At 50.7% G+C, this 26,536-nt stretch overlaps 1 protein-coding gene across 2 annotated transcripts; it reads right to left on the reverse strand.

The window, feature by feature from the left end:
* Nucleotides 1-754: 754 nt before the first annotated feature.
* On the reverse strand, nt 755-26,321 carry Gtpbp1 (GTP binding protein 1). Of its 2 annotated transcripts, XM_003470500.5 has the most exons (12): nt 26,099-26,321; nt 23,353-23,464; nt 17,092-17,272; nt 16,274-16,622; nt 8,472-8,595; nt 7,533-7,647; nt 6,038-6,182; nt 5,752-5,934; nt 5,018-5,153; nt 4,287-4,465; nt 2,944-3,135; nt 755-2,177 (listed from the first exon to the last, which is right to left on the reverse strand). In XM_003470500.5, the coding sequence occupies exons 1-12, from the start codon at nt 26,288-26,290 to the stop codon at nt 2,085-2,087; spliced, it is 2,001 nt and encodes a 666-aa protein (XP_003470548.1). In that variant the 5' UTR covers nt 26,291-26,321; the 3' UTR covers nt 755-2,084. The 2 variants fall into 2 exon arrangements, with proteins under 2 accessions (XP_003470548.1, XP_013008612.1); XM_013153158.2 differs by lacking the exon at nt 23,353-23,464 and having other exon boundaries at nt 26,099-26,239.
* Between the last annotated feature and the right edge of the window lie 215 nt (nt 26,322-26,536).

Below are 26,536 nucleotides of genomic sequence, written 5' to 3' on the forward strand. Positions count from 1 at the left end.
CTCGGCAGTCTGTGTGACCCACACTGCACTGAATTCACTCAGCCTTGAGTATCTGAGGCCAGAGGCCAGGGCAGTAGCCGGGATCCTGGAAACAAACCACTGCTCAGAGGGGCAGTGCTCAAGCCAGAGCCACGGCTCAGCCAGACCCCTGGTGCTCCAGGCTCTGCCAAAGCCTCAGCCAGCCGGAGCCACAGGGCAGTGCAGATGGGAAGCTGACAGGTGCGGGGGCTGGAGTCACAGGGCCGCCTGAAGAGCCTGCTGGTCGAAGCCACCCAACAGCCCCATCAGTGCCACGCCACTCCTCTCCAGCCCTCCAGTGCCGGGCCTCCCTTTTGCTGTTACCGGGAAGCAGGGCAAGCTGTCTTGCTATGGTTTGTGTCTGGCTGTCTTTTCAGAGGTGGCTGAATTAGTGTGTGATGAATTCACAGTGCAAAGCTGGCACTCAGGGTGGGTGACTGCCCCATCAGTCCACTGACTGGACCAGCACCGCCCTAATCCCATAGACTGGATACAGCATGAAGGACGGAGAAGCCTGTCTTGCCATCTCTTGCTTTTGTGATCTCCGGCTGCCAGGAATGGCTGCCCCTCTGCCATGTGCACCCTGCCCTGGAGTCCGCTGAGGGACTGAAACCTCTACAGACGGGTATTCTGTCCCAGCTCCAGCTGAGGACTTGCACAGGCACCCAAGGGTGGGCCTGCCGCGTCCCTGTGGTAGCACCTCCACCTGGAGGGCTGGGCAGGGAACACCACACTGTCAACTTGGAACAAACTTTTATTGTGAATGCTGGTCTGGTCAGTCCATGGCCGCGGGGCAGTGGTAACTAGAACAGCTGAAAGGAGGGGACAGGGGACCAGCAGTCAGGAGCAGAGAACGGGAGGATGGTGGGGACGGGAAGGAGGCCAGGCTGAGGGGGGACCCAGCCAGCTGGGTGTCTGCCCTGGTAGGAGAAGGAAGCTGTGCTGCCAGCTGCCCTACAGAGACTGCGGGGCAGAGCCGTGTCGCCACCACAGCCCTGCCCCAGGCAGCAGTGCTTCTCAGCACTAAGTGCTCTGCATTGGGCCTGCACCCACCCAGGCATCCCACCACACCGCCAGTGGGGCCTTCAGACCTGGCCCGGGGTGTGAACAGTTGTGCTCCTGCAGCAGCTGGGCTGGCCTGTGGTGGGCAAGGCGGGGACCGAAGAAGGGCCCCTCTACCAACCAGAGGTGCTAGAAGACCCAGCTATCAGCAGCCCAGACCCAGTCTAATCAACTGGTGCCCCGGGGCCCAAGAAAAGGCCCAGGCCCCGGCAGAAGGGGCGGTAAGGAACCAGGCTCGAAGCTGGGAAGATGGGCAGGTGCAGGAACAGCCAGGGCCAGCCCAGGCAAACACAGGATTGTCTCCAGGGGAGGCCTGGCAGGTGCCCAGCCCGGGGCGTAGCTCTGACACCATCCCGCACACTCACAGGTACGACTGAGGGGCTTTTGGCATCACCCGTTTGAGGGCTTGAGGGGAAAAGGAGAAAGAGACAAGAGGAAGCCACCACGTCCCCCTGTGCACATCCCCAAATCCTGGCCTGCAGCAGGCATGGAATCCCAGGTGCCCAGAGAAGCCCAGGCCAGCACTGCAGAGGGCCTGCAGTGGCGCGAGAGCAGGGAGAAAGGAAAGTGGCCTCTTAGCTCCTGATGCCCCCAACAGCCACCGAGGGCCTCACCCGGACAGACACACAGACAGATGGACGGATGGGTGGACGGATGGGAAGGCCAACCACGGAGGACCAAAGGACAGGGCCCTGGCCACTGCCATTCCTGGGCCTCACACACACACAGCACGCTGAACAGAGAGACAGAGATATATAATAAAAAGAATAAAAACTAAGGGCCCAGATATACAAAAGGTGTGTGAGGAAGAAGGCAGGGAAGAGGGCAGGAGGCGGTCAGTCCTCTTTTATAAATTACAAAGCCCCCTGGAAAACAGGGGTGGAGCAATGGGAGGCTCTGGCTGTGGCCTGGGAGTGGGCGGCTGCAGTCGGCACCGCTCCGCCCAGCTGGTGAGAGGTGGCCAGAGTGAGGATCCCTGGGCGCAGTGCTGGGCTGGGGAAGATTTAGCAGCCGCTGGCAGGAGTCACGCAGGCCCCCTGGGACTTCACTTTGTGGCGCTGGCCCCCTCGTCGTCGGCCTCCACTGCTGGGCTTGGGCTGGAAGAGAGGAGAAGCTTGAGGAGTGCTGCTCCCGGGGAGCAGGGTGAGGCAGGCTGAGGGCAGGCGGCAGGGCCTGCAGCCTGTGAGGTGACCCTGCGCACCGCCTGTCTGTGAAACACAGCCTTCCTTGCGGGAAGAGGAAAGACACACGTGTGCATACGCACGCACACACAATACTGGTGCAGGGCCCTACAGAGGAGCACAAAGTCAAGAATGAGTCAAAATTTGCCACTGCTGACTGGGAAGAGCAGAAGTCATGGAACCAGAGGAGGCGATGCTAGGGTGGGGGTGACACACACATCCAGAAGCCTCACTCTCCACAGAGGGGACTGAGGAGAAGGGGGGGGGGTGTGCGCACAAGACGCATCCCCCCTTTGCCAGGCCAGGCCAGGCCAGGCCAAAGCCCTGGGGAGACAGCCACACTGCGACTGCCAAGGCCACTTCCCTGGATGCCAAGAGGGGACACAGGAGGAGCTGTAAGGCAGCACCTTCAGCCCTGGACTATGGCGCACACACAAGCTGCTCTCAATGCCGTTATCTCCTCTTGCTGTCAAAGGGAAACCTGATGTCCTCTATTTGCTTTCATTAAAACTAAGTGGCAGGCAGGGGCAAGGACACTGATGTGACGTGGGCCACATCTCAGCAGACTGGCTTAGTGAGAGACACTGCAAGAGCAGCTGCCGGGAGCACTTCATGCCCACCCGGCTCCCCCGGGCCACGCCCTCTCACCCTTGCCCACTACCCACCCTAGGCCCTCACTCACCTGGGGCTGCAGACCACTGGACTGCCCAGGGCCTAGAGACGAAACTTCATCCCCGGGCGGGGCTGCCGCTGCCGCTGCCCCACTGGATGGCCCCCCCTCTTCTCGTTTGGACAGCGGACCCTTTTTCGTTGACTGCATCTTTATCTGCTGGGGCTTGGAGTTCATCGGGGAGTTGTTAGTGGTCTGGAGCAGCTGCAGGGGCCAAGGAAGTGAGAGTGAGGTATCAGCAGCCTTGTCGGGTCCCTGTCTCCCTCCTTTGGGGGACTTCTTTCCCTGGCCTGGCTGCATGGGGACCAGGGCACACAGGGAGCATGGCAGGATGGCTATGCCAGAGAGCAGCCAGGCACGTCTGCTCCCCGCAGCCTGGGACGAGGATGCAGAGCCCCGAGGCGGCCTCCTCCCTTCTCGCCTCCCTCAGCCAGACCCACCGCCTTCCCATTCCCTGGCCTTGAGGCCACCAATGGAGACTTCCCTGGACCTCTCTGCTGCCTCCCAGCCCAGCTCCCAGGCTGGCATCCAACCTGCCACACACTGCTGCTCTGGGCCCACTTTAACTTCAGGTCTCCTGAAGAGACCAAAAGAGCTAAAAACACATGGAGTTTGTGAGAGATCTTAAAAAGCTACCACCCAGGCAAGGTGTGGTAGCATATGCCCGTAATCCCAGCACTCAGGAGGCTGAGGCAGGCAGGTTACCATCAATATGAGGTCAGCCTGGGCTACATAGTGAATTATTCAAGACCAGTGTGAACTACACAGCATGACTCTGTCTCAAAAACAGCAATAAAAATAGTTACCTCTTGAACAACTCCCTTGGAATCTGTTGAAATTTAAATTCAAGAGGAGCCCCAGCCAAGTCCCTGAAAATGCTACAGTGTGTGCTGAGCCTCTCCGACCTCCTGGCCAGTCCCCGAGTCTGGTTCCAAGATCTCAGACACCTGCAGACCACATCTTCCTCCATCACAGCAGGGGCCAAAGCCTCTGCTGAATGCCCCACCCACACCAGGGGCAAGGTCTACAGAGGGCACAGTGGGCAGAGAGGACAGACAGCTCGGGCCCTAAGGAATCCACACCCATGGCCCTGCGCCACCCAGCACTCACTCGGCCAAACCTGCTGCACTGCAGGGACAGGAGCCAGAGTAGGCACCTTGGAGGAGGACCCTGCCTCCTGTAGCAGGAAAGAAGTGGTACAGAGAAGCCCCATCTTGGGGCTGATCCAGCCCTGCCTGGGGAGGGGGTAGGGGAAGAGGGACTCTCCAGGGTTCTCAGGAGGAACTCAAGGTGCTCGCAGGGACCCTGCTGGATGGGTCCTGCCCTGGGGTGGGTGACGCAGGTTGGGGCCATACCTTGGTGATGGTGCCGACAGCCTTGGTGCGGCCTTCTCGGAACACCAGCCGCTGGTCTATGTGCAGGTACTCTGGGGTCTTGATGAAGCGGAAGTGGACAGTGGCCTTGTCCCCAGTACGAAGACAGTCCTTGTCCATGCTCAGAATGGTGGCCGTTTGCCTGATGCTCCCACAATGCACTGCCAAGGGAGCAGGAGATCAGGACAGGTTTGGGGCACTCTGTGGCGTCAGGACAAGGGGACAGTGAGTGAAAGCACAAAATACCCTTGAGCTGCAGCATGAGGAGCTCATCCCTGGAACTGAAGCCTCGAGGGGCCGCAGGGCGTAAGCTGGGGGCCTGTGCTCAGCCTGCTCCTGCCTCAGCTCTGCCCCTCCTCCTGCTGGGCCTGTGTGCCAACCACACCCTAGTTTGGGGATTACAGGGCGCTGTATCTGCACACGCACCTCCTAACTAGATGATACGCCACCATGTCATCTTTGTCCTGGCACCTCAGCGACACTGCTAGGCACACAGCAGTGCTTAGCTGTCATGCACTGAAGCTCGGTCTGCGGGTTGGAACCCTCAGTGACCACTGATAAGACCAACTCAACACTGCAGCACGTGGGCAGAACCCAGGGAATGGCTTCAAGGACCCCGACAGAGATGCGGACCTGATCTTGTCTGAAGCTAGATCACTTTTTGGCAGAAGCAAGAGTGGGGGCCCCTGGGATGTAAGGCCGCAAACACATACCCATGGCCTGATAGCGTGGGCTAATCGTGGTGGGGTGGTGGAGGACAAGAATCTCAGCTTCAAATTCCCAGGATGCTTGGGGATTCAAACGAGGAGAAACCATCACCATGCCCTTCCGGATGGATGAGCGCTTGATCTGAGAGAGGGAATACACCACTCAGACACAATGATGTCTTCTGCTTTTGCCCCTGGACCTGGAGTACCAGGACTCTTTCTAGGAATAGGGACAGTCCACCTCAGCCCTGCCCTCATCACCTCTGGGGCAGCCTGGAAAGGCAGGCTTTGCACTACACGGGAAGCTATCTATTGCCACAGGGGCACAAAAAAGTCTTCAAGCAGAACTGGCATTTCAGCTGCTGGGCTTGAGGGACAGGTGAGGAGCCAAGGCAGATAAGCATTCAGCTGGAAGGAACAGGGTGAGCATGATGTGACCACTACAGGGAACACATCAAGTTCCACTTTTCCTGGGTGATCTGGTTGTCAGGAAGGCAGGTGACTCCAGCACTAGCAGGGACTACAAAGCCCAGGAAAGAGAAGATTGGACGGGTCCTGTGCCCAGCAGGGGGGGCTCAGGAGGCTGTGTGGTGGGCGGGTTCCAGGTCTCCTTGCCCATAAAAATGAGCTCTGTAATTCCACCCAGCAGAGAAGCCTCAAGAACTGGAGAGGGCAAAAAGTTGCCAGCCAGAGCCTCACATGATGAAGCCCAGGGGACTCTGGTGCTGCCCCATACGCACCTTCTTCAGAGCAAAGGAGGCCGTCTGGCCCCCACGCACCTCCTTGACAGGCATGCGCTTGCGATGAATGGACTTGACAGCGATGGACAGGAAGTTCCCCAAAGGGTCGGGGCCCAGCAGCAGTGTGTCATTCAGCTTGATCAGGCCCCGCAGTGTTGTCCCCGACACCACTGTCCCCACACCCTGCCAAGAAGATGCTAGCCTAGTAAGTCCACCCCCACCACAGAAGGGATTCCTGATGCCCACCAGCCACCCATCCTGCTCAGCCACACCCAAAACCACTCACTGGGACAGAGTAGGTGTCATCAATCTGGAACTCTGCTGGCTCTTCCTCCCTGTAGCTGGTGCGGGGGGACAGAAGGTTGAGGAACATCTTCAGCAGATCTAGGTTCTCGCCTGTAACGTTAGAGATCTGGAATATTGGGCACATCCTAAGTGGAGGGGAAGAGAAGGAAGAAAGGAGAGAGGAGCTCAGGTGGCCAGCTCCTGCCCTCATCTGCCAGCAACCCCACCTCTGACACCCTGACCTCTGCCCTGGCCAGCTTCTCCCAGTCAGCCCTGCCTCATGGCCTCTAACTCAGTTTCGTCCCTGAAACCCATTACCTCCTCCCCTTCCCCTGCTGCGGCCCTCAGGCCCACTGCTTCCTCAGGCTTGCGCATGCCAGCCAGCCAGGTCCCCCTCCTCTACTCACGGCCCTTTGAATCAGGGCTGTGGCCTGCTCCTCGGCCTGGTACCCCAGCCTACCACACGCTGCCCCTTCCCGAGAGCTGCGGGCTGCCCCAGCCCCACACACAGGTACGCTCACACTGACCTTCCTTCCCAAACCCCTTTCCTCTTAGCCAGCTCCAACCCTTCTCACCCTCCACAGTCCGTCTCAACCACCACCTCTTCCACGAAACCGTCCTGCGTCCTCCCAATTTCTCAGGCACAGGGGACAGCTTTTGTGTCTGTTGCTGTGCTACATCTGACTTCTACCACAGCTATGTAAGTGGCCTCTGTCCTCTCACCGCAGTGAAAGAAACCCCCGAGGTCAGAACTACACACTCCCTGTAACTGCTACAGCAACGCCTGCACTAGGGACTCAGCAAAAGCCCTGCGCCAGCGCAGGCCTGGCTGATACATGCCCCCTCTGCTGGCCTACTGTGGTACTGAGGGCGGCCAGGCTAGAGGCACATGGGAAGAGCCAGGCTGCACTGGCACCTTCTGGGCAGTGGACCAAGGCAGCAGGCAGATGGCTGCCAAGGAGGCCACGCTCTGGACAAAGGCTTTGACCAAGGTCAGCGCAAACAGCAGCATTCCCAACCAAGCTGAATCCCTGGAGGACTATGTTCAATTCAGCTCTGGATGAAGAACAACATCTAATAAATATTTATGGAAATGAAAAGATACATTCACAGGTCGAAAATGACCTGTCATTAGACAGCTTTCGAGAAACAGAAAATTAATAATCATGCAAATGGCTGTATATCTGTCAGCCAGGCACAATGCTAAGCACTGTACACACAGAATTTCAAATGCTCACAACATGGTCTCATTCCCACTTGGGACAGTGACATCTCAGCTGGAATCTCTAGCTCCGAGGCTGCACCTCAGATTAGGGGACTTGATATGGCTTCTGGCAATACTGCTGGCCTGGGGACCCTTGGCCTTCTGTTCCCTCCAAGCCCTGACTAGGAAGATGTGGCCATGAGCCCTGAATGACAGCCATTCTAGGTCTATCACTGGCCAGAAACCCAAGGGCCAGGGCGCCTGGCTGGAACACATGCTGTCCACCCATTACCTCTCAGAGCTGAAGTTGGAGGCCGTAACAATCACATCATCTTTGTTCTGCACCAGCACAGGGATTTTTCGGCAGCCCGGAGACTTCAGCAGGCGCTGTAATAGCTTCAGAGTTTCTTAAAGGGCAAAATGGACAGAATTAGGGGCACAGCTTTCTCTTTGGCCAGGCTTCCAGCATAGGACAGGCCCACTCATTATGATGCAAGAAGGGGAGATACATGAACCAGTATTAAATGCCACAAAGCCCAAAAAAGTGAAAGTGGGGCGCAATGCTCTGGGTGGGTATGTGCCACTGGAGTAGAAAAAGCACAGGTGAGGCCTCTTTGCCAAGGCTGCACTTGAAAGCTGGCAGATTTCTCCAGCGTCTCTAGGAGACCCATATCCCGCAGACAACTAATTTGGGGGTCCCTGAGAGGAGCCAATGGTCTTCCCCAAATACTCTGCTTCTGGAGGGAGTGTCTCCTCTGACAAAAAGATCTCCTGAATGCTGAGAAGTCTGCAGAACCCCTTGCTGTGAGGCCTCCTAGCAGGACAATCTGCAACACTTAAGCGAGAGGGCCACACAGGCCTACTGCTGCGACCCTGGGTGGGTGGCAAAAGGTCATCAGATAGCTGTCCAGAGGCCTGTGTGTATATCTGGTTTGGATGCCCAATGCCTGCTGCTAGGGTCATCTGAAAAGTTACCAGCTCAGGGAATCTCAAGGCACTACACCGGGGACCAGAAAGACAAAAGAACAGAGGAAACTTCTACATTATGCTTAGATCAAGAACTTAACAGGAGAGGAAGAGGCAGAAGATTCTGGGTTGAGAGAAATTCAGGGCAAGGTCTGAGCACAAGACATGGAAACAGAAGCTCTTGGGCTGAAGTCCTGGCAGCAGATTGCCCTGGAGATGCACTAGGAGATGAGGGAGGCTGCTACCCACTGCAGGCAGCACTTACCTTGCAGGATGTTGGCGGGACACATGTCAATCTTGGTGACCACCACAAAGACGGGTACATTGAGTGCCAACGCCAAGCCCAGGTGCTCCTTGGTCATCCCCACAATTCCAGCATTGCTGCCCACCTGTCCCAATACAGAAAGCAACTGTCAAGTTGGGCGAGGACAGAGACTGCTGTTAGATGGACCCGGGGGTTCAAAGTCAGCCACCCACAGAAGCGGGGCTGGGCACAGACCACTTTGACCCACACTCAGCAATGCGGGCCACCAAAACATGAGGAGACTTGTAAACGAGAGAGAAGATAAAATCAGACAGTCTGGCCAGGCATGGCAGCGCATGCCTGCAGCCCCAACACTTGGAAGACTAAGGCAGGAAGATTACTTGAGTTCAAGGCCAGCCTGAACTACAAAGCCAGAGGCAGTCTCATAAACCCAAAAACCAAAACCAGACAGTCTGGGGGAACAACTGTTTACAGTCCTCTAGGTGGATTAAGCTTAATATCCCTGGCCCTCCGTTTCCCATCTGTGAGAGAGGAAACAATCTATTTTACATAATCTGCATCAAAAATACCAACGGCATTCCTCACAGATCTAGAGAAAACAATCCTAAAATTCATCTGGAACCAGGAGAGACCCACAATAGCAAAGGCAATCTGGGTAACAAAAGCAAAGAAGGAGGCAACTCAATCCCAAATCCGAAGTTGTATTACAAAGCTACAGCAATAAAAAGCACGGTACTGGCACAAAAACAGATACGTGGCCAGCTATGGCAGCCTACGCCTGCATCCCAGCACTTGGGACGCCGAGTCAGATCACTGTGAGTTTGAGACTAGCTTAAACTACAAATGACTTATGGCCAGCCTGAACTATACAGCAAGATCCTGTCTCAAAAATAAAACAACAGGCCCGGCGTAGTGGTGCATGCCTGTAATCCCTGCACTCAGGAGGCTGAGGCAGGAGGACTGCCTTGAGTTTGAGACCAGCCTGGGCTACACAGCGTTCAAGAGGTGAAGGCCAGCTTGGCTTTCATAGGGAGACCCTGTCTCAAAAAGACGTGACAACTGGGGATTTAGCTCACTGGCCTAAGCCCCTGGCTGGCAAGCTCAAGGTTGTGAGTTCAACCCTGGGTACCAAAAAAAATGATAAAAAATAAAAAATCAGACATGAAAACACTCTAGAGTGTCTTCTCTGTAATAAACAGTGTTGGGAAAAAGAGTTCTCAAGGCCAGCCTGACCTACAAACTGAGTTCAAGGCTAGTCTGAATGGTATTGTGAGACTCTGTCTTGAAAACAACAACAAAATTAATACTGAGAATAAACAAATAGGGTCATATCAAATTACAAAGTTCCGTGTAGCAAACCAAACAACCAACAGAGTGAAGAGACAACCTACAGAATGGGTTGTCTGCCAGCTATACCTTAGACCGAGGACTAAAATCTAAAATATACAAAGAACTCAAAATAAATTAGACCTCCCCTCAAAATGAAAAGCCCAATCAAAAAAATGGGCAACCAAAATGAACAGACACTTCTCAGAAGTACAAATGGCCACAAATACATGAAGAAATGTGCAACATCACTGGCCACTAGAGAAATGAAAATCAAAACAATACTGAGATTCCATCTCAGTCCAGAAAGAACAACTATCATTAAGAAGTAAATAACAACAAATGCTGGAGAGGCTGCAGAGAAAAAGGAACCCTTCTACCTTGTTGGTGGGAATGTAAACTAGTGTAACCACTTTGGAAATCAGGTGGAGACTTCCTTTTTTTGTCTTTTTCCTTTTTATCGGTACCGGGGATTGAACTTACAACTGCCTGCTTACAAGGCAGGCACTTATGCCGCTGAGCTAAATCCCCAGCCCCAAGGTGGAGACTTCCAAAAAACTAAAAATGGGAATTCCATCTGACCCTGCTATTGCCCTTTTCTTTTCCCAAAAGAGTTAAAAGCCATCATACTGCAAGGATATATCCATGTTTATAACAGCACAATTTATAAAAGCTAAATCTTAGAAATGATCTTTATAGCCATCAATGGACAAACACATAAGGATAACGTGGTATTTACAGAGAATGGAGTACTACTCTGCCATAAAAAGACACTTAAGGCATTTGTAGATAAGTGAATGAAATTTGCGCCATAAAACTGCACAAAAATCAGACACACAAGCTTAAATATCACATGGCTTCTATGTGAAACCTAAACTATAAAGAGCAAAATAAAAGATAAATCATAGGAAGTAGACAGACCTTTCTCAAATGCTAATTCCAGCACTTCACAGGCTGAGGTAGGAGGCTCACTGTGAGTTCAAGACCAGCCTGGGCTACCTAAGTGAGTACAAGGCCAGCTTGAACCAGAGTAAGAGCCTGTCTCAAAAAAACCAAACCAAACAAATGATAAGGGAAACAAAAGATGGAGGGAGAAGAGGTGGAAAGGCAAGGGGAAAAGAGAATTGAAGAGCAAAACATGGAAACAGAACTCTTGAAAATGAGAGGGACCAATAATTGGAGGGAGCATGCTCCAACTCCCTACAAGAGATGTAATCGTTACGCACTGCAGACATATGATAAAAATAAATACATCTCTGTACTTCAGAAGATCACTAGAGGTTTAGCTGTCTTACTATACATGAAAAGTCCCACACACAATTAGCGTGAACTAGGTGTTCTCACGCTCGCAGCTGTTACTGGTCCTATTCCTTCTAGTGACATTAAATGTCTTCAGTATCACTGTGAAGCCTGGTTACAAAAATTAAGGCATGTGAACAAAATACACTGTACAGAAAAGAAACTTCTGATTCTCTTTTGGTACTGGAGATTAAACCCAGGCCTTCACAATGTTTGATTTTTCCATTTTTAGACAGCCTCACTAGCCACTAGGTTGCCCATGCTGGGCTTGAGTTTGAGTTTGCAATCTGCCTGCCTCAGCTTGCCGGAGTGCTGGGATGACTATGTCTGCCTGAAATGTTCTTCTGATACGGGCTATGTATGCATGCATGTATATGTATGTGTATCTGTGTATGTATGTTTCAGACAGTGTCTCTCTTTGTAGTCTAGGCCCGCCTAGAACTCTCGGCAGTCCTCCTGTCTCAGTCTCCTGAGTGCTAGGATGAATGGTATGTGTCACCCTGCCCAGGAAGGGTTAGTCTTTAAAATGTTTCTAAGGGAAAAAAAAAAAAAAAAAAACGGCAAAGTGTACACAGTGTACTACTATAAAAAGAGGCGGGCAGATAATAGCTCGGTGGTGGAGCCTAGATGTGCAGGTCCAGGTTCCACCTCAGCACCAATGCTGCTGAATTACTAGCAGAAAAAGCAGTTATACTGTAAGACACTTGGGGAATATCTGAGATGATCTATAGCTTAAACCCTGGAGGAAGGACGCACAGGAATTATCACTCTTCATTTTCTTGGCTGTAGTAACAGAAGACAATCTTTACTTTCAGTTGTGTGCTGAATTTTTTGATAGGAAGAGTCACAATGTTCACAATGCATTTGCAAATGATTCAATCAAAAAAGCAACACACACATACACACATCCTGTTAATTATTCTTGAATCTAAATATCAGGGGGTTGGTGACATTCATTATGCCATTCTTTCCATTTTTCTGCATGTTTTGAAATCAGAGGGAGACAACATGCACACCTTTGCTGGTTGAGCACAGGCTTCGGGGCACACACACAAGAACTACAAACACTGGCCACTTCAGCCAGAAAAAGACAGAGACTTTTCGCTAAAAGCCTTCTGGTGCCTTTTATCTTTGTATCATGTGAACACGTTACTTACTACAATAAAATTAAGTCATAAAAGAACTTGCTTTTCTTTAAAAAGTCTATTTTATTTCAAAGAGAGAAAAAAGGTTTATTAGGAATCAAGCAGAATACTGCGTACGTGAACAGGAAGTAGCATTCTGGCTTGACATGCGTGGGCATATTGAAGGGATTGGCTGGCATACAGTTGTCCGGGTCTCCCAGAAGGTCGGGTGAAAAGAGGATAAAGTTAGGAGAGTTAACATTATGAATATTAAACCTAAAATAGCTTTAATTGTATAATATGGGATGAAATGGAATTTTGTCCAGATCTGCATTAAGTTTTGATGGATTGTTTTTGCCCTGGTTTTGTGGAGAAATAAAAGGTGAACTATACTAGGGCTGCAATAATAAATGGAAGGATAAAGTAGAAAGCAGAAAATTATGTGGGGGTTTGCTTTGCCCACTGAGAATCTGCCTCAGATTCACTCAACTGAAGCTGCACCCATGTAGAGGAACGCAGATAAGAGAACTTGCTCCACCATCCCAGGTCACGGTCACACTGCAAGAAGCTCAGCCCCATGACAGCAAAGTTCACACCGTGTCCAGTCAGCTGCATCTGTCTCTCCCCTCACCAGGACACCCATCTGCCCGATGCAGTTTCCCTTCTAACTCTTCCCCCCTGGCCACCCGGCTCACACTAGCTTCTGTTCTTCCCAAATGCACAGGAGAGGGCCCTACTGCTCTGCTGGGCACATTATGGTGGGGGGCGGGGGGCTTTTCCTGGAAATTGACCACCAAGGAACAATAATAAATATTTCACTATTTTCTATACAACTTTTGATGTTTGGATAGTGGTCTATAAATGAAACATGAACACTGTGTCTGGGGTGAAAGTAATTCTTTTCATAGGTCTTACCTTAGCTCGATTAGAAAACTACTTGTTTTATGAAGAACTAGAGGACAGGAATTTTATATCGTAATTTTCCACACTGTATTAAAAATTGATCGCACACGTCTGCAGTGCAGTTACACTTACCGTGGGGAGCTGGAGCGCCCACATCGCACCTTCGACTTCTGTTCCATCCCTACCCCTCCCGCTCCCTCCAACTCTCAGTCTCCTCACCAGCTGCAAAAGCTCCATTTCCATCACCATTCTCCTTGCCTGTCAGCATTTTTCCCCATCCCTTTTCCCCTCTCCTCCCTCCCATCACCATTTCTTGTTCCCCTATTTGGAAAAGATCTATTTATCTATCTTATATTTTACACTCCATCTCTCTCTCTCTCTGATATAAAATCTATTTTATTTCAAGGAGAAAAAAACTAAAACTTTCAAAGCATATCATATATACGTATTTAAGTTGCTCATATAAAAGAAACCATGCGAAGTTTAAGCCTGTGTCTGATTTAGTTCATGCAGCTGTATCCATTTACCCACGAACACTTCAAGTTAATCTTTCTTTTTCTTTTTTTTATCAGTACCGGGGATCGAACTCATGACCACCTGCTTTTGCAAGGCAGGTGCTTATGCCGCTGAGCTAAATCCCCAGCCCCAAGTTAACCTTTCTTTATGGCAGACTAGTGCTCCAGTGTTTACAATTTTCTTCATCCATTCAGCTGTTAATGGGCATAGAGCTGTTTCCAAGCCTAATGGTTGACACACTGTGTCAAGCTGAGAAGTCCAGCAGCTAACTCATAATTCAGCAGTGCTCTGTCCTGGTGTGCAGAGGAGATACCTTAGGCTCTAGGATATTGTTCACTGTGTCAACCTGAGAACCCTAGATGACTCAGCAGGGGCCAGGGTCCTCACTGGAAAACGTAAGAGCACGCACAGAGAAGGTATGAGTGCTACACCCGCCCTAGGAGGGGCCAGTGCACTTCTGCTCACTTGCTCTTGCTGTCTTCTCCTGCCTTGACTGCTGCCCTCACCACCCTGCCCCGGAGCCACCTGATTACAGACTGCACCCTCCACAAACTGTCAGCTAAATAACCCTTTCCTTCTTCCATTTTGAATGTGGGGTATTTTGTCTCACAAACAAGAAAAAAGTAACCAACACACCACACTAAGGTCTGGCCATTGTGAAAGGTGCTGCTGTAAACATGGGTATACATGTACCATTATAACGTGGTAACTTTTAACTCTTTTGGGAAGATACTAGAAGTAGAATAGCTGGGTCAAATGGAAATTTCTACCTTAGGTTGTTTTCTGCTATTTTGGGGGTACCAGGACCTTGCACTTGCCAGGCTGGCACTTATGCCACTGAGCTGTATGCCTGGCACTACCTTTAGGTCTTTGAGGGCTCTCCATATGGATCTCCATCATGACTGCACTAGTTTACATTCCCACCAACAGTGCAGAAGAGTTCCTTTCTCCCCATATCCTCATCAGCATTTGTACGATTATTACGTGTTAATTCAAACAAAAATAAAGAAGAAAACCATTATTTTATTTATTTTTGCCTTTGTGGTTGAATCCAGGGCCCCACGCATACCAGGTAAGTGCTCTACCCTGAGCTACAACTTGAGCCCTAACACCTTTCATTCTGTGGTTCAGAATGAACCCATCGGGTGTTGAGCTACATCCCCAGTTTTTTTTTTCTGATACTACGGATTAAACTCATGACCTCACGTTAACTAGGCAAGTGTTTTGAGCCACTGAGCTAAATCCCCTGCCCTCTTTTTTTTTTAATTTAAAAAGCAAAACAAACAAACAAAAAAGGATAGAAATTACACAGAACTTTAAGAAAAAAAAAAAAGAAATTAACACCAGCTAATATATTACCCATTGTTATCTTAGAAGCAGTGCTCAGGCTATATGATCTAGGCTCCCAGTCCTTCTTTTCATTGTATTTTGAGACAGGGTTTCATTAAGTTGTCCAGGCTGGCCTCAAACTTGTGATCTTCCTGCCTTACCTTCTTGAGAAGCTAGGGTTACAGGACCCTAATGCTTACTTTGAAATGGTTTCTATAACCTTCTTAAAACAACCGCCCCAGGACTCCTGGTCTCACTCTACTGGTCTCACTGCTGCACAGCACTCTCCGGCCTCAGTCTAGAAAGCTAGCAAAAGGGGAGAAGGAACCGTGCTCAGAGCCCGAGAACCCAACCCCAGCAGAGTGATGAGCCTGCACCCCACATTCTGTCTCCCTCTCCTCTCCGTGCGGGGAGCTGGCCTAAGCACTCGTGTTTGTGGGGCAACTCGAGCCAGTCTGCTAGGAACAGATGCTTGTGTTTACCACACTTATTAACACGAGCAGCTGAAGAACTGGGAACGGGAAAGGCCCTGGGAAGGACTTGCCAAACCCAAGTGTGCTTGCTCGCTGCTGCCTGTACGCATCCCTCTTTCCACCTCTCCCTTCCTGAGAAGGCGAGGAAGCTGGGTACATGGTCAGAGGCTCACTATCCCTACTGTCCAGGGAGGAAGTTCAGCAGGACACACACGAACACAGCAACAGGAAATAAGCAGAGCCCTCTGCTCCCTCGCCTTTGCGGCGAATTGAATGATAAATCGAACTGTAACACACTGTAAGCTCTCTGGGAGCCCAGAATGCCTGGTTCTGCTGTGCCATCAGAGGAGCAGGGCACCAGGCACACAGGAGCCAGCCAGCAGGGGCCTGTGCCCCAGCTGACACTGCCCCCTTCCGGACTCTGAAGATGCCACCTCTCGGGCCTTCTGACTAATGCCTGAGCCTGCTGACGTGAGGTGCTCCCCTCGTCTTTCCAAAGCCTCCTCCCTGCTTCCCCACTGCTCTGGAGAAACACTGCTGAAACCAGGAAGTCAATTCCAGGAGAGACTTTTCTCTATGCCTCTCTGAGAAACAAGAGAAATCTGCAAATGATACTTTGGTCTTAACAAGACAACCCCTCCCTGGCCCAGGATTGGGGAGAGATCAAGCCCATCCCTCAGAAGGACACAGTGCTCAGACAACCAGGCACCAAGATCGCTAACTTGTCATCCTTCCCTGTGTACAGCTTCAAAGCAAGAGGCTACAATTTAGACCAGTCCCAGACCCCTACATGTGACACCCCTCCCCAGAATCAAGATCGCCTCACACTTACCATGAGCATGCAGAAGTCAGGCAGGTGGCCGGTCATGCCAAAGACAGTGGTCTTCAGGTACTTCTCGTGGCCGGCCAGGTCGATGAAGGTAATCACCTTAGTGGATTTCTCACAGATCTTCGTCCACTCCAGGCTGCCACCGTGGCTGTCAGGCTTGTTTACCACATTGCCTTCGCTGTCGAAGCCCAGAATGTCATTGCCCACACTGCTGGTACGACCAGATTCAATCTCATGTTTGTGGCGGAAGAGCTTCTGGCGGGCAAAGCCGCGGCCATTGTCCAGCTCCCCATGCGTCAGGACCCCCAGAAGTGTGCTTTTGCCAGCATCCACGTTGCCCACAACTGCTACCCTGTGTGCACATGGACCCAAACACCAGCGTGAGATTAGTGCTGAAGAGACAACTCGGAGCCCAGAGACTGGAACTCAGCTCGCTACTCCTGCTACTCTTGGCGTAAGCTCTGAGAGTGTTCCTAGCGTTGCAGGGGCAGGAGGCTGTTCTATGGTTCCAAGCTCCCTCAACACCTGTCTTACTCCCCCAGGTCCTGGGCTTCAGGCCTCGAAGGCTGATGGAGCAAATGCAACCCACACGGTGGCCACAGAACACATGGCTGGGCCTCTCCCACTCTTCCCACATGGAACTATTCAGAAGTACAAAGTGCAGACAACCGAGCGGTCACGACCCTGGGCACACTTTCCCCATCTCAGGAAGGAGTGCGGCTGACACACCAAGTGTCACAGGCTTTATCACAGGTGTCTATGAAGACACAGCCCCCAAGGTCATGCATCAGGGACCCCTCAACAGTCCTGAGCCTCCTCACCTGACCTCCAGGAAGTCATTGTCTCCTACTCGTTTCCGGACCAGGTAATCACGCACTCGGCCACCGGCTTCTTGGCGCTCCCTCAGGAGGATGACGTCAGCCTCTATCTGTTCGGCCATGCTCTTCACTGTGGCGTAGGAGGCCTCCATGTCAGCTTCACTCAGCCCATACTCAGTCCCATCTGGTGACAAGAGCCCACACATCAGCAGGAGAGAGGGTCCTGAACAACTGGCCTGCCAACATGCCAGCCAGTACCACTCGCCTAACAAGGTGAGTGGTGCTGGAGAAGAACACACACTCTCGCCTGACAGCAGAGAAAGACAATGTCACCACCTCCACCTGAGCAGGACATTGGGCAATTCATTCAGCAACTTTCTTGGGTCTCATGCCAAGTGTCATGCCAGGTGCTGGCAATACAGGGGCCCTGACCAAGCCCACAGCCCGGAGGGAGGGTCAGGCAGAAAATTAATTAACTGCAGTAATGGAGAGAAGACAAAGCACAGCCTGGGGAATCCAAGGGAGCTTTGCAGGTCCTGACCCCAGGCTGGCTGAAAAATGAGCCCACAAGAAAGGAGGAAGGACATCTGCCTGAGGAGCAGAGCTCAAAGCATGGAGATGATGGCATATTAAGGAGCCAGGAAGTGGCACTGAGGAGCAGGACAGGAAACATGGAGTGACAGGAAGGCACACAAGAGATGGAAGCCGGTATAGCAGACGACGTGAGACAGAAGCAAGAGTACTTCTGTGCTAGGTGGGGAAGCTTGGGGTCAGGTCAGGTGCAGGAGTAGCATGGGACAGAGGTGGACCAGAAAGGTCTCCCAGGAAGTAAGCAGGAGGCTGGAAGGGGGAAGCCAGGGAGAGAGTCATTCTAATAGTTCAAACAAGTGATGAGCACGAGGGACGCAGGGGTGGAAAGGACCTTCGGGTTATTTTACAGAGACTCTGGCCTGAGCCAGCAGAGGTGAAATGTCTGGCAAGTTGCTAGAAAAAGGAGTCTGAGCCTAGCCTGAGGGGGGCAGACAAAGGACAGGCTGTGCCACCCTTGGTCACTGAGGACTGAGACAGTACTGGTGCGGAGGTGTTTCGATTCCCGCTGTCACTCCCTGCGCCCTTCCCAGACCTCTTTGGCTGTGGCAGCAAGGCGCCTTCATTCACCCCCACGGTGCATGCTCTGTTTCCGCTCCTCCCCCAAAACCCAGAAAATGAAACACACTCTCTTCCCCTGCCCATTTACCTCCTTGCTTCTTCCTTTGACCACTGAACATCTCCACAGAGCAGAGGACCCTTATGTTGACTATGCACCCACCTGCTCTGAACTGACCACTCCTGAAGACACTGCAGTTTTCAGATGTCAGCAGTGACCTTCCGGCCACTGTCTCATGCCCTTCCCTCCACCCCTGCAGCACTCCACTGAAAGCCACCCTGCCCTGCCTTCGCCCACCCTGCTGCCTGTCCCCCAAGCTCTCCAGATGTGCCTCGGCCCTCTGCCCTGTCCATCTTTTCCAGTTATCCGAGGACCAGCCTTCTCTTTCTCCTAAGCCGTGCCTGAGCTGGACACCACCGCACATTCCATAATCCAGATACAGGGGAAATAGGAGGATCGCAAGTTTGGGCCCAACCTTAGCAACTTGACTCTTATCTCAAAAAAGAAAAATAAAATAAATAAATGCCCTACTTAGCCATTCTGTTCTGTAGCTTCATTTTGCTGACTGGCTTGTTCATCTGTTTTGAGACAGTATATCACTGTGTATTTTGGGCTGGCCTCAAACTTGCTGTGATTCCCCTGCCCCAGCCTCCGGTGTGCTCGGATTAGAAGTGTGCACCACCACACTCTGCTTCACCTGTCACTTTGGAAACTACAGAAGCATTCACTTCCAGCACCATCCTCTTCCCTGAGCTCCATACTAAACGTCTGAGGGCTTAGAAGATAACTCCCGAAGTCTGACATCCAAACTCCCTTGCCAGCATAAAAAGACTGACATCAGTAAAGCACTGGAGTCCTCACTATCCCCAGTGGGACAGGCATTACTGCTCCTTTTCAATGGCGGGGTAAACAGAAACCAGAGGGGAGCAGAGGGGCCATGCAAACCATGACTTGCAGTGCCAGACCTAGAGTCTTTTCTTCTTACCAGGGTTCCTCTCCCGGCCTGACCAGCTCCTTCGCCCGCCCACCCCTGTTCTGACAGGCACACTGCTAGCCTTCCAGTTGCCCACACTTAACACTCACCAGTCCAGTCCTGCTGACTCGACTCTTTAGCTTCCCCCTTTCTCTGCTGTCTACTCACTGCCACCAGCCGGACACCTTATTCAACCCAAATAGGGCAGACTATTCGCTGGACTCTTGCTATGCAGTTAGACTGGCCTTGACCTCACTTTGTACCCCCAGAACTTGCAACAATCCTTCTGCCTCAGCCTCCCAAGTACTGGGATAACAGGAATGTACCACCACACTGGCTCACAATAGACTCTTAACTGGTCTTCACAAATTCAGCCTCTGTTGCTGAAGCCCCTAAATAAACACAGCTCTGATATGGACACTTCTACACTAAAACTTCTGAATGGCTTTCCAGACCCAGGGCAATTCTAGCGTCTCAAAGGGCCTCCCCAAACTGAGGCTAAAGGGACCTCCTCTTTAATCTCCTTCTGTGAGCTCTGCCCCAGTGCCAGAGGCCTTATCTCCCCACCCCTAGGCTCCCGGCACGGTTCCAGTTCTACATCTCTGCTCTGGGTTTCCTATCCGTGTCCCTCCTCCTGGCACAGTCCTACCACTGCTCAGAGGCCACCGAAATCTTTGCCTCCCTTAGAGCACTTGCCACATCCTGCCTCAGGCAATAATAGTGTTCTGGCCGGTGGCCTCCTCCCAGGCAGCAGCTTGAGGGTGGGGGCCATATTGTAACCATTTCTCGATGCCCCACACAGGATGGTTTTCCTATGTTGTGCACTCAAATGTCGGTAAAGTGTAAAACAAATCAGTCAAGGAGTGGCTGGGCTGAGTGATTTCTAAATGCACAACCAAATGCACTCTGAGCACCTCCTCAATTAGAAAAGGGCTTCAGAAAGTGTTTCCAAGGGGAAGCTGGGGAGGCTGCCATTCTCACCACACTCTTGATTCTATCCATCCTCCTCTGCCACCTTCTGTGTAACAAAAAGCAGTGTTTTCAGATCCTGCTTCACACCAGAAGCCATCACCAATGTCACCTTGTCCACCTGGACTCTCACTGGGTCACATTACTCTTCTTTAGCATGCATCAAATTCCTCATTCTAAGAATGGAGGCAAAAGCCAAGAAGAAAAGCCACAGCGCTCCAATTACTGAAGTACTGAAGGCCTACTATCAGCCACGTCTAGCCTCAATCAAGTTCCCATCCTGCCAGCTCATTTACCTTTCCTATAAGTATTCTTCTGCTCAATGTGCTGCAAGAGCAGCCCACATTAGGGATAAAAATCTAACCTCTTTAGCACAACATTGAAGGACCGCCATCCTTCCTGTCACCCCTCCTGTCACCGCCACCTTTCCAGATCTCTCTGGATCACTAGGTCCTCCAGGCTCCACCACCTCCATGCCTCTATGCATGTGGCTTCCGCTGCCTGCTGGCCACTGACTCCACTAATCAGTAAAACTTTTGCTCATTCCTTAGGATCAAAACCAGGGCAGCTCCTCTGGGTGGCCTCTCCTACTCCCCTACTGGCTTAAGCCACCTCCTAGGGGCCAGCACTTTCAGTACATCACCTGGCTCTTCTTAGAAAGTCATGACCGAGCATTTGAGAAAACAAAAAAGTTCTTTCTGAAAAAAAAAAGAAAAAACACAATAAAGACACTACAACCTGGGATCCTAAAGAAATTATTATAGTAACTACCAACACTCACAAACATTTATCTACCATTCATATGTGATTTCCTTGAATTCTTACTACTTAATCTTCACTACTAGGCTACGGACTAAGTTCTATTATCAGCCACATTTTCAGACGAAGAGAAAAGTCAGCAGGCAAACAGATCTGCCAGGCTCCAGACTCCCGGGCTCTAATGCTGTGCTGCCTTCTTAATGCCCACCCTAAATTAAAAACACACACAGGCACACATTCCTCTGTAATGCTCACAATTTGTTAATGTTTAATTTATCCACTCAAAATTGCTCTGAGGTAGGCAGGAGAGGTATCATTATCCCTGTTTTACAGAAGGTCATGATAAACAGAGGTGACATACCAAAGACATACAGGCCATCAATGAAGAAGCCACCCCCTGGAGTCCTCTGTCTCATGCTTAACTTGTTTAACTGGTTCTGATCTTTCTGTCTCTAAAGAATTCCAGCAAGAAGGAGTCACGGTGAGTCTAATAGCATCCAACAGATAGATGTGAGGATAATGCTCGGGTGGGTGCGCAGGAGACGGCTAATGAGTGTCTGACATCTTCTTACACTTTGCTACAGAAGGGTTAATTAGCTGCGAGTTGCCCAGGCATGGTAAAATGCAGAGTTCACAATAAAGGACAAGGAGAATGACAGGTCTAAAGAATCTAGGTCTTGCTGGGTGTGGTGGCACATTCCTGTAATCCCAGTACTTGGCAGGCAACAGAATTGTTTGCAAGTTCGAGGCCAGCCTGTACTACAAAGTGAGCCCAAGGCCAGTCTGAACTGCATAGTGAGATCTCTCATCTCAAACAGCAAAAAACAAACAAACAAAAAAGAATTCAGGTCTTTAAAGACCAGCCCCAACAGCAGTCAAAACTGACCTTCATATGGTTTCTGCAATTCTACAACTACAAAGTGATCTTTGAGCGGTTCATCTCATTAGAGTGGGCAAATGTGTACCTGACAAGCTTTTGAAAGGCTGTCAATGATTTCTCAGACCCCAAGCTGAACACCCTTTTCCGAATTTGACATTGTTATGTGCAGCCCATCTGCCCCCTGCATCCTTGGCACTCCCTGCCTTTCCTGCTATGCAGCCTCTCAGTCTGCCTATCTCTCTGCCCATGCCTTCTTTCAGCTGATAAGACTCATAACTGGAGAAGTGGCAGCCAGGATGGGAAAGAAAAGAGATAGGAAGAACAGTTCAAAGGACAGGACAACTGTATTTGGAGCGCAAACGCTTTCTTTCTGTCACGCTTGTAAGCATTTCTAAAGATTATTTTCTCCTGAGGTTATCAGTGTTGTTACACGCTATCTTTCCTTTTTGGGGTATGAACCAGACCTTTTTTTCAGGGGGGAGGGGTGCTAGGGATTGAGCCCATGGCCTTGTACATGCCAGGCAAGTGCTCTACCACACAGCTACACCCCAGATTTTAAGTATCCAAAAGAACTTTATACCAGTATCAAGCTGTGTAAGCTTGATCTAAGTCAAATTGTTAAAGAATAATTTTGAGATCTCAACCTTAAACTAAACTACAAAGAATTATAACCTGCCTTTGAGGGCCTACACTAAGCAAAGGAAACTGTTCCCCTAATGATGCATCCAGGCCCATCCTGGCCTCCCACAAAGATGACAAAGACAAGTGCTGCTACAGGCTGAACTCATAATTGTTAACAATCTCAGCTGTCATGTCAGCAAAGACAAAGTATAGTGAAGAGGAAGGTAAGCAGACCTTGTACTGGAGGGTGTGAACTGGGCGGGGGTCATGATATAATCTGGGATTCTGTCACAGGGACTGCAATCCTCTGAAACAGGAGGCCCCATTACAATGAATAAGCAGGTTGGAGGACAATAACCAGAACAGTCGAGCTTCCATGACTAAAGGCCCCAGTGGGAAGAGGAGGGGACTGCTGTTATCACAGCAGATGGAATGGTCAGTGTGGTCTGGGCTAAGGTGGCCTGACGGAAGACAGATTCTGGGCATCTTTTCCTTGCTGTCATCAAGAAGAATCACAGAGAGTCTCTGCTGGGCAGGAGATGATAGCAATGGGACCCATAAACAGGACTTGGAGGGGAGGTGCCGGCTTAATTGTAGACCCAGGCCTTGTTCTGTCACCTTAGACAAGAAGTTTCCTTGCTTTGTGCTTCATTTCCTTTTAGGTACATAGGGTGCACTGAGATAGCAAGGAAGCATCTGTAAAACTGCTCAGAAAGGGATTCTTTAAGTCCAAACACATCGTGTCGTGATTACTAGGGAAGGAACTGACATTTTCTCTGCTCATTATGTCCTCCAAATAGTTCCATAGATGCTAAAGCATAGCTACAACTCAGACACATGAGCAGAAAGTTGACACAGAGATAAAATGTGCTCTACATAATTTTTAAAAATAAATGAAAGGAAAACTATGCTCACCTGATCCCTGCCCAATGACATATATGGTCTCTCCGCATCCCTCGTCCATCCTCTCCCACATCTGCCGAAGTAGGCTGTCATACTGCTCTGATGTAGGGCTCACTAGAACCAGCTAGAAGAGAAACCAACAGCCTTAGGACCACACTTACTACAGAGACCACAGCCTGACCAAAATGCACACAGAACCCCACAGCACCTGACTGAAGAGAACTACTCTGCATCTCTCTCAGTAGACATAAGGGATGAAGGAGTGTCTTAGCTACCACCTACAGCAGAGAAGGTCAGACCCAACTGACTGAGCATCCAGCACAGTGGGAAGAAACTGACGAGCAGTGCTTCACACCTACATGCCAGTCTCCTACCTGCAGTTTGTATCTGGAAATTCAAGGACAAAGATCTCATCTACAGCCATGCCCTCCACCCAGAGGCCAACAGCTCCCACAATAACAAAAGAATTGTGTTCCACCTCATCTCTCCTCTTCTGACTAAACAGTGGTGGAAACTGCCTGCAAGACTCATCTTCAGCTAAACATCAATACCACTAAAGTGAGTATTGACACCATCACTGCACAGATTTCTGTTAATAACATTACAGTATCAACCATTTATTTGCACAGGCCACTCACCAATAAATAGGCCTGTCAGACTTCATTCTCCTGTGTGACCTTGGACAAAGAATTTAACCTGTCAGAAAATAAGGATAATACTACACTGAATCCTACAACAACTGTAAATACCAAATATCATGCAAAGCACCTAGTCCATGCTTCAAAAAATGGTCATTACACAGTTCTCTTCATCCAATCATATCTAAAACACCTCCTTGCATAAAACTTGCCAACTCCATTCATTAATTGTTTCTCCCTTTGGAAGCACTTAGAGCCTTAGGTCCCCATATTTAATTATAGTAAGGTTAGAAATGTGTATCATCGAGCTGGGGATTTAGCTCAGGGGCATAAGCACCTGTCTGGCAAGCATGAGGTCGTGAGTTCGATTCCCAGTACAAAAAATTAAAAATGTAAAAAAAAAAGAGAGAAATGTCTATCATCTAATCTTTTCAGGATTTAATCTCTTCAACCCATCCTCACCTCCACACAATTAAGTTTTCTTTTCAATATCATCTATCCAGCTATCTCTATACGCAAATTCATACATTTCACACTATTTCAAAACAGTGAAGATTTCCTCAGCTACCTGATAAAGCAACACTTCCCTCACCATGAACATTAAATAAGCTGACTCTGCCACTCCCCACTGTGTTTTCAGGTTTCTTCAGCACCTTGACCTCATACAGACAATCAGCGGGTCCATTCCAGCCAGACCTCTACCTCCAACTTCCCAAGTTGACTCATCAAAGCTTTTAATTGTAACCTGATGCTGCCTGGGCCATACAGCCTCATCCTTCTTTCCTGACTGTGTCTCTAACCCCTACTCCCACTATTATACCATTAGAGGCACCAAATAGGATCACTGTGACAAACAGGACCGAGTTGATTTCCAAGGGCTCAGCTGAGACTAGAAGGAGAAAGAACAGTTGAAAAGTGCTTACTTAGTTTGCAAGGGAACGTTCTCTCCACTTTAGGACCAACTTTCATACAGTTTTGCCATCATGAGCTACGAAGTCACAATCTTTATCAAAGTTTTGATAAAAACTCTATTGTATCTATCCCACAACAGATACGAAGTGGCACTGGTGGTCTGTCTTCCATCAGTTGCTATTTAATCCGCACAGGGAATTACTGTATCAGCTAGCCAGTTCACTTCAAATATTTACTGAGTCTCCAGAATGGACCAGCCACTTAGTAACTGTCTCAACATACATTCTGAATTTTTGCAATGAATCTGTACTTAAAAGGAGTAGCTGGAGAGCTGAGGGTTTAACAAATTGTCTCTAGGTCAGGAAGTCTTTAAATGGCAGAGCAGGAAAAGGAAGCCATCCCTGTCTGACTCCCAAACTGGTATTCATCCCCTTAGCGATGTTGCAAACACCAGGCACAGCTTATACTTTTTTGCTTCTTCACAATTGCAAGCAGATGGGTGAGCCCTTAATTCCTGTCTACTTTCTCAAAAGCTCCGAAGAAACTATTTAAAATGTCCTTTCTTACTCCATTCATACGAGACGAGGTTCCACTCCCAGATGGTTGGGTTGTGGGTCGTGCCCATCTTTCCATTTTGTTTTGGGTGGACTCGCAAAGTGGACGTCTGGCATACACATCATTCTCCCGGCTGAATGACCACTTTCTGTTTCCTTTCCCAAGACCAGGAAGGAACGCGTCGGCCACCCCAGCCTCCACTCCGACGTCTTCCAGAGCATCCGGCCCCCACGACCCCACGCCTCCCGCCCAAGCCACCTCGACGCCCCCAGCCGTCCGGGACGCCCCGGAGAGAAAGCCACTCTCCCGGAGGGGACCCGAGGGCGGAGGCAGCGACAAGGCGCGCGTCGGGGGACACCACGCAGCTGCTGCCGCCGTCTGCGTCCTGTTCCACGTGGCGGAGCCGAAGGGCTGAGATCTCCGCGCGAGCGGGGAGCGCGGGAGGCCAGGTCCGCGCCGCCGGGCACCCCAGGTGGCTACTCGGGGCGGCGGGGGGGGGGACGCGGCCCGGGCACTCGCTCGTCCCAGTGCCTGACCCTTCCCCGCGCCCTGGCTTCCCTGCGCCCCGACAGTCCGCGACCCCAGCCTTCGTCCCACAGACGGCTCGGCCCGTCCTGGTCCCCTCAGAGCCCGCCGCCACCGCCCGGGCCTACCTTGCTGGTGAGGTCCAGCTCCGGTTCGCCGTTGAGCGCCTCGCCGTCCTCACTGCAGTCCGAGTCGAAGCCATCGTGGAGTCGGGCGGCGGCCGCTGCGGCCTTGGCCGCCCCAGGGGAGCTGGGCTCCGGGGCGAACATAGAGGCCGGCACCGGCGAGTCCATCGGTGAGCGACTCCGCTCCGCCGCCATCTTTAATAACTTAGGCTAATTCGCAGCCGGCTGCCCTCCCTCTCGTCTCATTTGACTAATCTATGCGTGACCACGCCCCCGTCCTCATTGGAATAATTTATGCAGAGTTTCTCTCGCAGAGTGGACAGTGACATGTATCTCTAGCTAAAACACAATCGACCAGCCCTCTTAACCACCAATGGCTGCAGTCTGTTCAAAGTACCTAATGAATAATTAACGAAGTCAAAACCCCAACAACAAGTATTT

Source organism: Cavia porcellus, unplaced genomic scaffold (genome assembly GCF_034190915.1).
Source record: "Cavia porcellus strain 051 isolate PalLab524CR breed Dunkin Hartley unplaced genomic scaffold, mCavPor4.1 scaffold_40, whole genome shotgun sequence".
NCBI lineage: Eukaryota > Metazoa > Chordata > Mammalia > Rodentia > Caviidae > Cavia > Cavia porcellus.